General features: G+C 37.7%; 2 protein-coding genes across 2 annotated transcripts; one reads left to right on the top strand and one right to left on the bottom strand.

Annotated features, from left to right (window-relative positions):
• Nucleotides 1–1532: 1532 nt before the first annotated feature.
• Nucleotides 1533–4321, bottom strand: mrpl32 (mitochondrial ribosomal protein L32). The gene is made up of 3 exons (XM_072659120.1): nt 4185–4321; nt 2841–3022; nt 1533–1850 (listed from the first exon to the last, which is right to left on the bottom strand). The coding sequence occupies exons 1-3, from the start codon at nt 4276–4278 to the stop codon at nt 1599–1601; spliced, it is 528 nt and encodes a 175-aa protein (XP_072515221.1). The 5' UTR covers nt 4279–4321; the 3' UTR covers nt 1533–1598.
• Nucleotides 4322–4614: 293 nt separating this feature from the next.
• psma2a (proteasome 20S subunit alpha 2a) lies at nt 4615–10764 on the top strand. Its single transcript, XM_072659107.1, has 8 exons — nt 4615–4681; nt 6931–7007; nt 7848–7980; nt 8224–8346; nt 8966–9047; nt 10120–10193; nt 10287–10344; nt 10524–10764. The coding sequence occupies exons 1-8, from the start codon at nt 4641–4643 to the stop codon at nt 10638–10640; spliced, it is 705 nt and encodes a 234-aa protein (XP_072515208.1). The 5' UTR covers nt 4615–4640; the 3' UTR covers nt 10641–10764.
• The last annotated feature ends 1420 nt before the right edge of the window (nt 10765–12184 follow it).

Genomic DNA, 12184 nt, shown 5'->3' with positions numbered 1-12184 from the left:
GACCTTGTCCAACATCGGTACCGCAACATTAGCACAGCTTGCTTAGCGGAAACTAGTATTACCTTTGCTAGACCAACACTTAAAAGCGAATTGCATGGTTTCTGTGTTTAAAGCTGATGTGTAACAGCTGTGCTGGACTGTGTATGTGATTTTGTGACTGTATATCGTCTTCCATGCCAGGACTATGACTATAACGACTATGTTATATATATGCTATGACTATAACGACTATGTTAACAGATAAAGCTTCCGTGAGTTTGCTAGCGTTATCTTTGCAACATTAGTCTAGGAGTTGTAGTGCAAGATTAAAAAACGAAACTGTCGCATAATTATCACGAGGCACTCTGCACTTTCTGGCCCTAATTTAGCAACACAGCAAATTTTTAAAAAATCATCTTAACCAGTCTATTGGGTTCACAACGGTCCAGAACGGTACAGCGTGGCCTTGGAAACCATTTGGTCCTGCAGTCAAAAAGAGGCCAAAGAAAGGTGTGTGGTTCTCCAAAAGGTAAAGCAGAGCGGTTCAGATTCAGTTTGTATGAAGTTTCAGGTCTGTTCCACTGTAAAATAGCTCCACACTACTCTCAACTCTTTCCTTTACCTTCTGAGAACGCTCCTCAGTGCTGCCTGCTGGGCAATAATGTCCATTAATGGTGTCTTGAGGACACCAGATTTTGCGCTTGCTGCATTCAAGTGTTTTTATCAGAAAACAAGTTACCCACCAGGAGGCACCACATGAACACCCCTTCAAGCCAAAAGCTGAAGATGCACAAACTCAGGAATTGTGCCGTAAACAGAACCGTCATGCCGTGCATGACAGAACAGTTTGTATGTTAATTCTGATAGTAACATTTAATTAATTAATAAATTAATTAATTAATTATCTACATGAACTCGACCAAGTCTGGTGACAAATTTTACCTATGACAGACTTTCCACTTGACACGCACTTGAAAGCAGAGTCTAAATAGTCAGAACTGGATTGGGATTTAAATAGCCGATACCAGATCATTAAAATATGCCTGGATCTAATCGGGACATCTCTAATCTAAACCTGTAAAAGTCTAGTTTTCCAAAGAGGTGTGTTTTCTTCGCTTGTCGCTCCAGAGTTTAAATGTACCCACGTCCTGTACTGCTACAGTAACGGTTGTAGGTTCTGATTTGTGTTACAGTAATGTATTTATGTATTTCAAGCTTTAAATCACAGAATTCAGCACCGGCCCTGTGGCTTCTGTTGTAATTGTTTTCAGTCAGTGGATTTTCTGTTCTTTTCTAAGTACTGGAAATGCATCAACCTTACTGTCTGTGGTTGTAAAGATAAACAAATTTTGAGGAATACCTTGGACTATTCCTTTAATAGGAAAACCATTAACCTGAACTCCTTTAACCTTCATTTTGCTACTTACTGCACACGACATAGAGAAGGTAGAAAATGTGCATTATTAAATGGAATAGCAGTGTAACTGTTAGCACACTGTAGATGGTGTATGGTAAATCTGGTCAATGTCTCAATAAAACAGAAAAGCAGCACCTTCACTTAAGCATTTAATATTTATGATACAAAACAGGGTTTTTCCAGTACACCAGGTCTGGGTTAGTTACAGGATAAACCAGGAGGGACGCTTTCTGTTGCGCTCCACTATTCTTTTGTCCTTTTCTGCATCACCCAGAGTTTCGTTCTCATACAGAACCACAGACTCCAGCGCCGGTGCATTCAGAGGGCCGCCTTCCATGTTCTGGATCTGCTTTCTTATTAGAGAGGTTTCCCTCTGGACTTTATCATAGCAGAACCCACAGAGAACGTGCTTCTGCTTCAGGTTACCGCACTGTAGACAAGGCTCGATATTTGTCTGTGTGAAATAAATGACAGAAAAAAAAGACAATTAAGCTCATGTTTGGCAAAAGAATAAAGGCTTGAGGTGAGGATTCTTATTATCACATAGTAGCTTCAGTAGCCCTTTAGTAGGTAGCATATGTGCAATCTTTACTTGGAAAATGTAGCCTCTGAATGATAAATATGCAGTTAATTAGACTTTATGAAGGGCAATGGGGGTCCCCCAAGTCCCCCAAATAGCTCACCTTATCATTAACGTTACTATATTATTAAGCATGTCTTGTCAGAAATTGTCATCGTCTTATATTAAGATTTCTGACTTCAATAGCTTTCTAACAGTGGGGGGCGAAAACGTCATTTGTGTAAACCATAGTGGAAACTGAGGGTCCGAGTCCAGCACATTTTACTGATTTCCTGTTCCAACACATCTACTAAACCTGGTAACCAAGACCATCCAGCTAATATTTAGTTTTTGTATGAAATTGCTGTGAAACATTGATTTTTACAGACTGTCATAACTGCTATGACAGCTGAACTTCTGCCTTTGAATTATACTGATATTTATTAGTGATGTTGGTCTCAAATTAAGATTTTTGCAAGCAATCACCCCTGTATTTTAATCACAGGTTCAAAACTTTTCTCTAAGGAGGGATGTTCTCAGACTCAGATTTAGAACAATTATAAAAGTAAGAAAACAACAACTTTTTGAACAGTGAATTCATGCAAATGTGGGATTTAATAATTTATTGTATACTGATGTCCAGACCTTTTATGGTTTATTTGTCCATAAATGTTTATTTGTCCAAAAACCTCATTTAAAAACATCTTAACAGTGCTGGAAATCTCTTTTTGTGATACTTTCTGCTATAATGCAGATCATTCTTAACCATATATATATATATATATATATATATATATATATATATATATATATATATATATACACACACACACACACACACACACACACACACACACACACTGAAGTGAAGCACTTATGACTTGCCTTGACTTTGATCAGTTTATTTGGGTTCCGTCTTCTGCAGCGATTGACCTCGATGGTGCGTCTTTTCTTGGGCACAGCCATCCAGAAAATGCTGTCCAGAAAACTGGGTTCGGAGCTGTTGTCATCTCTGATGTGCTGGGGCTGAGGCAGAAGGCTAGGGCCATGCACTGCTAGGGCTGGACCTGGCAGAGGAACAGTGTTTAATTGAAAGAAATTCACCCACGATGAGAATATTATTCATTCAGTTTCAGACAATAAGTGACATTTTTCACAATTTACAACACATAGCACAACATTAAGTGTCTACCTTGCTCACATCCTTACTATTGCCTCCAACACATCAACTTCTGTACTTACTGTTTACTTGCTCTTTGTTACATTGGCCACCCCTTGACAGTGGTTTTATATGACTGATGGGTGCAAATACAGTCATGTAATAAAAAACACCTCATTAAAACTAAGTTAGTGTAATTAAGAAGTGTTTTAATATCCAATTAATATTAGCCAGGCATCATCTGTTACTAGAGTTCAAACGCAGCTGAAAACATTTTTATTCTATTTAGGATTTCCTAAGTAACAGTTTCTTTCGATTCAGGTAATTATTATTTATTAATTTTCTTATATACTTATCTATTTATCATTTTCATTTGGTATATCTATTATTCCTAATAATGTTATTTTAAATCAAGCACTTTGTGTTTCTTGTGTTTTTTTTTATATATATAATATTTACTGTCTTACTGTTTCTTTTTTTATTGTGAAGCACCTTGAGCTACAGTTTACATCTGAAAGGTGTTAAACAAATAAAGTTCTAAAATAATGATGATAATAATAATAATAATAATAATAATAATAATAATATATTATTTATTTTAAATCATCACAAAAGTTAAGTGAGCAAGGAGGAAACTCTTGGTGTCAAAAAACAACAACAACAAAAGAAAACCCCACAACACTTCAGGGTTAAGACAAGAGTTTGTCAGAGAATATCTGGACACCTTGTCCTGATGTTTTTGACAGCAGGGGCTTCATCCTTGCCCACCTCCCACGAAAATCCAACTTGTGCAGTCTCTTTCTGATGCACCATGTTACTGGAAAGGTCTTCAAATATATGTAGCTTATAGTTTTGAGATGTTGTCTACCCTTAGGTTCTAGTCATTTTGTAGGGACAGTTACTAAATACAATAAACACAAAGGGTATGGATGTTTAGTCTCACCCACAGCAGCAGTAAGGTTAGTTAGTTAGTTAGCAGACACGCCATGCTGCTCATGCTGCTGCTGCTGCTGCTGCCCTTTCCTGTTTACTCCCATACCGTTGGCTAGTAAAGCGGTCTCTCTACTCACCCAAACTCCTGTCCAACCCTGCAGCCCCAGCAAAGCTGTTCTCCAGCCGCTGCAGTGAATGTCTCAGAAAGCGTATAAACCCGGACAGCGACATTACAACGCTTCTGCACGCTTTACTCCAACAGCCTCCTCACGGTCATTCAGTCACAGCGACTGAGGCTGCGTGTGTCTGCTCGCTGATGCATGGTGGGATGTGTAGTTCTGAGGACGTTCGCAATTTCACAAACTTGTGCGATCCAGGTCAAACCCAAAATGCTAGTAAATAGTCAGTTCTGCATTGATTTAATATGCTAATCAAGGCAAGCAGAATATCTCGGTTTGTTTTGGTACTTGTGCAACCATGGGAGCCTTGGTGGACGTGACTACATTACCCAACATGCTCTTGGAAAGCCGCCCAATCTCGACCAATCATATCCCTCTAACGCTCGACGTCACCTCTTGCTCATTGAAACAGCAATGGCAGACAGAGGCTACAGCTTTTCTCTCACCACGTTCAGGTAAACGGTTAATGCTGTGTTTTTATTTGTGTACTGTGTTTATTTGGATTCGGTGTTTGCTGTAGGTGTGTTTTAGGGAGTAAATAAAGTAGGGGTTGAGCGTTTAAATGAATAAGAAGCACAGAGAGCTGAGCTGTTTGCACTCAGTGCAGAGTCACTCTGGTACTGAGCTTAGCCTCGCCGCCAACCCGCTGCCGCTGCTGAGCTGTTTTCTGCTGGTTAGGAGCTTAAATCAACTGCGTACTTGCAGTTAGGCGAGTTATACTTACTGGAATTGACCATTAAAAACATTAAAATATGTTTCAGGGTAGATATCTGACCTGTTTCCTAAAAATAGCTTTATTTAGGTGGTCTAGCTGCTAGCTGCTAACTTTCGCTTTCGGTATAGTGATCAACACTGTGGTCAAGTCCAGGTCTGTGGGACTTTTCCACAGCTGGTCAGGACAGTAATACAGTGAAATACCTGCCCCGAGGCGCCGGTAATCTACAGCATAATAACACTGATTTACAGAACTAAATATATACTAAATATACTAAATATATAGACATGCTACATATACACCTATATATATACTTATTATACAGAACTAAATATATAGACATGCTACATATACACCTATATATATACTTAATATACAGAACTAAATATATAGACATGCTACATATACACCTATATATATACTTAATATACAGAACTAAATATGCAGAAATATACTGATATATAGACATGCTACATAAACATCTGTATATGTACATATATACAGAACTAAATATGCAGACATATACTAAATATATAGACATGCTACATAAACACATATATATGCTAAATATACAGAACTAAACATGCAGAAATATACTAAATATGTAGACATGATACATATACATCTGTATATATACATATATACAGAACTAAGTATGCAGACATGTACTAAATATATAGACATGCCACATAATATCCATATTATACTATGGTGGCTCAGCGGTTAGAGCGCCGGGATATTGATAACAGGGTTGTGGGTTCGATTCCCGGGCTCGGCAAACTGCCACTGTTGAGCCCTTGAGCAAGGCCCTTTACCCTCTCTGCTCCCCGGGCGCTGGAGTTGGCTGCCCACCGCTCTGGGTGTGTGTGTGTGTGTGTGTGTGTGTGTGTGTGTGTGTGCGCGCGTGCTCACTGCCCCTAGAGCACCAGTGTGTGTTGACTACCACCGATGGGTTAAATGTAGAGGACACATTTTGCTGTACACTGTACAGTGACAAATACGTGCACCTTTACATAGCAAACATAGTACCTATATACATACATATACATGGTGTTCTAATATACAGAATAAATATGCAGAAATATATTTAACATATAGACATTCTTTTCTGTGTTTTCCCCCTCACTTTTCTGTAAGCGCAATTGGTATCCTTAAATATTTTCTTTACTTTATAAAACCCTTACATTTGTCCCTGCCTGTAAGAGTTTGGAATGTCAGCCTCTAAAATGATCATTTTAAATAGTTGGATTCCTTGAATTCATGGCTAATTTAACGAGATTAAATATGGAGATTGTTCTTCAAGTATTCTTTATTATCATATTTTCCAAGTAGGGTTTTTTATATTTTGTTTTCTGAAATGTTTTTAACTATTTGATTGATTTGATTGTTTTTCCCTTCGTTTTGCCATCCTGCATGGATTTAACGTAATAATTAAAAATTTAAAAATAAATCATAGCTGCAAAATTACTGTTACAGACAATAACAATTAGTCTGTCAGATTCATTATGTTTTAAACCACAGCTCATAGCTCTGCTCTGATTTCGGTGTCAGATTGAACAAATCCCTAATAAGAAATTGTAACCAAGATTGTTTTCTCTTCTCATGAAGGGTTGGTTGGTGTTTAAATGCAGGGATGCATTTTCCATCCCAATGTTAATATCATCAACGCTCTTCAAAAAAAACTCTTTTGGTGTATGTTAGAATAGGCAGGGATGGCTTAGTGTGACTTGGAAAATGGGAAAATGTTCAAGAGGAACAGTCTTTCTCTGAGCAGATAAATTCATGGGTAACACTACCACCCTCTGGTGTTCAATTCCCTGGCTGGACAAACACACCACACAAGAGTCTTTGAGCAATGCTCCAACTCTACAATCCTCTGCGATTCAGATGTCGCTCACTCAGAATAAGAGCATCACCGTAATAATATAAATGTTTTCTTTAAAGTCATTTTGGTACTACACATTTTTTTTCTTTTGCTTTCATTTGCAGCCCTTCGGGGAAGTTGGTCCAGATTGAATATGCTCTGGCAGCTGTTGCAGCAGGAGCTCCCTCAGTTGGGATCAAAGGTATGATTCATGGCATCAACATAGTGGTGGGCAATATGACTTCAGTGAAATCAATATCTTCTCTTAATTAATTTTTTTTGCCTTGAATATAAGTTATTTTAATGAACAACAGACGCAACTTTTTTTCTTAGTTGCTCTAGTGGCTCAGTTGGCTTGGTGTTTGAGTTTCTTCTCCATGTCAACTTGATTGTTGTACGGGAGAGCAGGTACACAACTGAAAACAAGCTAAAATGTAACATTGATATTTTTTATAGCAATGTCATATGTGAATTTTGAGAGCAATCAGATGAATGTTTCTCAGGATTCGACTTTATGAAACCTTTTTTTTTTCTTTCGCCTTTTTTTTTTGTCCCTCTTAATTCCTGTATTACAGCACCATTTTGTAGCATGTAAATAACTCCCAGTGAGAGCTAGCCAGGCTAAAGTGCAGCCTCCACATGGTGGGGTTACAGATTAGACCCTAATTTAAACAGTAGGAGAGACACTGAAGCCCCCAAAGGAACTTACATTTATTTTATTTTTAGTGCACTGATTTTTACTATATTTTACTATAGATGTCATGTAAATAAACCATATTTCAGTTTGGTTGTGCTGTTCTTTTCTTTATTGCTCTTTTCACTAATCATACTCTGATAAACTGCTGTTTGTATTTGTGTTTATGATGGAAAGTTTAAGATGTGTAGCACGTTTTTTTAATTGTTTAGCCACACACATTAAAAGGATGGATTGTCCTGGACCCCTGCTCACTCCTGACCACCCCGCAGTCTGAGAGTTGTTTCTGATCTGTGTTTTATGTATGTAGAGGATCCTGCCTGTTACTAAATTCTTCTTCCTTCACAGCTTCAAACGGTGTTGTGCTGGCAACAGAAAAGAAGCAGAAATCCATACTGTATGATGAACAGAGTGTCCATAAAGTAGAGCCCATAACCAAACACATCGGCATGGTGTACAGTGGCATGGGGCCGGACTACAGGTATGAATTGCATAAAATTCAAAGACCCATTAACGCTTTGTCACCCTGAGAGTCATATTTATGTTTAATGATCTGGGCTGCATCTCTCAATTACGTCCTAAACAATGCATCACCAGCGACATGTTCATGTTACTGCATTTACATTTCAGGGTAGCGGAATAATATCTATACTTGATCACAAATATGACCAAATTGAAATGTCTGGTAAATTGTGTCTATTAAGGGTGTTTATTCTATTTGCAGGGTTTTGGTGAGGAGAGCACGGAAGCTCGCCCAGCAATACTTTCTGGTCTACCAGGAGCCTATTCCTACAGGCCAACTTGTTCAGAGGGTTGCTTCCGTCATGCAAGAGTACACACAGTCTGGGTGGGTTTGATAGCACTGTGTTGAGATATTACTATCTCAAATAATTTGTCTCACAGGATGATTTTGAGCCAGTGTCCTAGATGCAGGTAAAATCTGGGTTGTAAAAAAGGCTGTATTGGAAGTACTTTTCAATAGAAAAAGCATTGCAGTTGGTCAGAATTGATCAAAAGTCCTATTCAAACTTATTCAAACAAAGATATTACTGGGTTTCTTTTACTGGTAATGGTCTGACTTTGCTGCATTTACACATGTAGCCCTTAAATTGTATTTTTTCGGGATGTTCACACTTGTGAAGATCGTCCCAGTCTAGATGCCACTTGTGTTTTCTAGTAATTTACTAGTTTCTGTTTACCCAAGTCACCCTGGTAATTTCTTGAGTATTACATGATGTCTCAAGCAGGTAAACTGCTGTGTCAGCTTTACCAGGAATTTGAATGTGGCTTACATTTATACTTTACCCCTTCTTCTTTAATTACAGCTAAATTCCTGGGTAAGGTGTATGTGGAAAAGGGGTTAAAGACTGGACTTAATCCAGATCTGAAAGCCAAGCCCATAGTGTTTTATCCTTTTTGTTGAGTTTTATTAAAAGAGAGAAAATCTTCCTGTGTTTTATACATAGCGGTGTTCGTCCGTTTGGTGTCTCACTCTTAATCGCTGGCTGGGATGAAGACCGCCCATACCTCTTCCAGTCTGATCCCTCGGTATGTAATTCTGTTTAGCGCTGTCCACTATTGCTTAAGGCTACTTACTAAAGTGGCTCATTTTTTTTTCAGCTAAATAACACTGTGAAAGGTCCTGTGTTAACAAAGGCTAATTGAAATGTAATGTATAACATTCAGTATACATTAATCACTTGTGTAGGGTTTTTTCTTCCTGAACAAGCCTGGCCCAACAAGCTTAATAACAGACTTTAATTACAGTTTACAATAAATAAACAGTGTAATTCAGTAGTTTAAGCCATGATTTTTTTTTTTTATTAAAGGATACCCAGTAACTTAAGGTTCCATGATACGGTAATGATGCAAATACCATATATGAATAATACCCGCATAATACATAAGTAATATATTTTTGTCTATTAAAGCCAGTAATAACTTAAGCCCAAATCAAGTTTGTCCAATAAGACAATAACAACTGGGGGCCATTCCTGTTTGATAATCCTGAACTTTGGGTTTACGTTATCTGGCTAAGAAACCCTGCCTTGTGGGACACCCCCCTGTTGTTAAACGGGACAGAGCAGGGTTATAAATCCAGTGTCCAGGTCGAGCAGGGCAGAATGCAAGGTTTACAAGTGTATAACCTCTCCTACCCTTTTAATGTGCTCAGCAAGTCGAAGGAACATGTCTGCAGTTGCTGCTTTGGAGTAATAACGTCTTTATTATTTGTTTACTCCAGCTGATTCTGACCTGATTGGTCGGGGGCTCCCCCCCAATTGGTATCAGTGCTGTTTATGATCCTAAATCCCAAACATGCCCTGGAGCCTAGGTTGCTACAGCAATGAATCCCAGTGATCAGCTGTCATAGGACAAGAAATCAGACTGAGCTTAGTAAGAGGGCTGAGTAAGAAGTCCTGTTTTGTAAGACACAGTCCTGGACATGTTTTCAATACAATGAATAGGTTTCTACATTGGACTTTACGGTGTGTTTCAAATGAAAGTTTAAATATACGAATCCCCTGGAAGGTTATGTGTTGTGTTGCCTTGTAATCACTAAATGGAGGACAATGGACGATGGAGTGAACTGAGAAAGTGTTTTTTTGGTTTTTATTTAAAGGGTGCATACTTTGCATGGAAAGCCACCGCAATGGGAAAGAACTATGTGAACGGGAAAACCTTCCTTGAAAAAAGGTATTAACACTTTGGTCTGATGTGAAACTTACCCCTAAACGCTTTCAGATGAAAGCCTTTCAGCTGACCACCCTTGTCTTTGTTGCATTCCAGATACAATGAGGATCTTGAACTTGAAGATGCCATTCACACAGCTATTTTGACCCTCAAGGTAAAGCAGCACAGAGCGAATGAGCTTATCTGCAGAGGCTTGGGTGCCTGCTATATAGATAGTATCGGACTGTAAGATGGGCTCGGCATTAATGAAATGTCTTTTTACGTCTTTTGCCTGATTTGCATTTACCTTCCTTAAATGTCAAACACAAAATCATTGACCTAATTGTGTTACAGGAAAGTTTTGAAGGTCAGATGACTGAGGACAACATTGAGGTGGGAATCTGTAACGAGGCTGGCTTCAGGCGTCTGACTCCTGCAGAAGTGAAAGACTACTTGGCTGCTATTGCTTGAATTCACCTACTTTTCCTGAAATACAGTTCAAACTTTGAAGAATGCACTGCAGTGAACGGTAGTTATATAATTTGTATTTTTTTTTTTACCTAATGGAAAAATAAACTACCAAAGTAAGTGAAAATCGTTGTATTGTCTGTTACTCCCTTAAACTCTAATGCGGTCTGAACAGAAGATCATGAACATATACTTCACTTATCCTACATTTTCCAGGTGTTCTAATTGTTTCTGTCTGCTGATACGGTTAGTGTTGTTTTATGAACCACATTAACCTACAAACGCATAATGCATCTCATATGACCATTTTCCAGTCTCTGGTGAGGAGTTAATCAGGCTGTTTTTTGTTATTATACCTTTTAAAACTGATGTAAATGAGCTCTGTTCTGATTGGTTACGCAGTCATATTAATAAAGCAGGACGATTTAAAATGCTCCTTATAACTTTAGTGTGAAACTAATGAAACGAACTGTGTTCATACTACATACCTTTTAATTTAAACCATTTAAACCTTAAAGGCCAGTATGTTGGCCTGTACTTCAGTTCTTGGCCCACAAACCACAGTTACATATTAGTTTTACAGCAGTTACTGATCATTTATAGTAGTTACTGAATAGTTTTTGGTGTTACCACAACATTTAAACTAGATAATGAATCATTCATAATAGTTACTAAATAATACATATTATTTAATAATTTAAAAGGAACTGAATAATCCATAGTTACTAAATCATATATAATATACTAAATTATTAATAGTAGTTAGTATATAACATATACTAAATAATAGTAGTTAATAATAAAAGTCCTGAATTAGTCATAGTAAATATAGAATTCATAGTAAATACCAAATATATTGTAGTTAATAATATATAATAAGTCCTGAATTAGTCATAGTAGATATAGAATTCATAGTAAATACCAAATATATTGTAGCTACTAAATAATTTGTTAGGTAAAGAATAATTCATAAATACTTCATAGATCCTGACATTCACAGTAGTTACATTTAATAGATCTGCAATAATTCCTAGTTAATACAGAATAATTCACACTATATCCTGAATGATATGTACTGAATGATTCATAGTAAATAATAAATCATGTATAAGAGATACTGTAAAGGTAATTTAAAGTAGATATGCTGAGTAATTCGTAGTAGGTACTGAATTGTACTGTGGTAAATACTAAATGACTCCTACTAAATACTAGGTTGAGTATAGATCCTGAATCATTTATAGAAGATACTGAATTATTGAATAACGGGTTTAATAAATTAAAAACTTTAGTAAGTGCATTTACAGTAAGTGCTAATTTGTTATAAGCATGTTATGGAAGCATGTGTGATACCCCCCCCCCCCCCCCCCTGTTTATCTGAATGGTGTCCCTCTGTCTACAGATGTTCATCTGGGTGGGTTTGGTCTGCATAAGCCAATTAGAGCCTCGAGCGCAGCGTTCAGCATGGCGCGCCAAAAACTTTACCGGCACTTCTTCCAACACAGGTTCATACGCAGGCGTTGGGAAATGTGCGTATGGAGGTGTGAGAC

The sequence above is a fragment of the Salminus brasiliensis genome, chromosome 1 (genome assembly GCF_030463535.1).
Source record: "Salminus brasiliensis chromosome 1, fSalBra1.hap2, whole genome shotgun sequence".
Classification (NCBI taxonomy): Eukaryota; Metazoa; Chordata; class Actinopteri; order Characiformes; family Bryconidae; genus Salminus; species Salminus brasiliensis.
This window is presented reverse-complemented; position numbering and strand designations above follow the sequence as displayed.

What these genes read in the sequence shown, in the direction of transcription:
- mrpl32 (XM_072659120.1), bottom strand. Translation starts at nt 4,278, where the DNA reads ATGTCGCTGTCCGGGTTTATACGCTTTCTGAGACATTCACTGCAGCGG. An exon ending in AGGGTTGGACAGGAGTTTGG is followed by an intron (nt 3,023 to 4,184) that starts GTGAGTAGAGAG and finishes TTCCTCTGCCAG; the next exon opens with GTCCAGCCCTAGCAGTGCAT. An exon ending in ATAAACTGATCAAAGTCAAG is followed by an intron (nt 1,851 to 2,840) that starts GCAAGTCATAAG and finishes TATTTCACACAG; the next exon opens with ACAAATATCGAGCCTTGTCT.
- psma2a (XM_072659107.1), top strand. Translation starts at nt 4,641, where the DNA reads ATGGCAGACAGAGGCTACAGCTTTTCTCTCACCACGTTCAG. An exon ending in TTTTCTCTCACCACGTTCAG is followed by an intron (nt 4,682 to 6,930) that starts GTAAACGGTTAA and finishes TTTCATTTGCAG; the next exon opens with CCCTTCGGGGAAGTTGGTCC. An exon ending in CAGCTATTTTGACCCTCAAG is followed by an intron (nt 10,345 to 10,523) that starts GTAAAGCAGCAC and finishes ATTGTGTTACAG; the next exon opens with GAAAGTTTTGAAGGTCAGAT.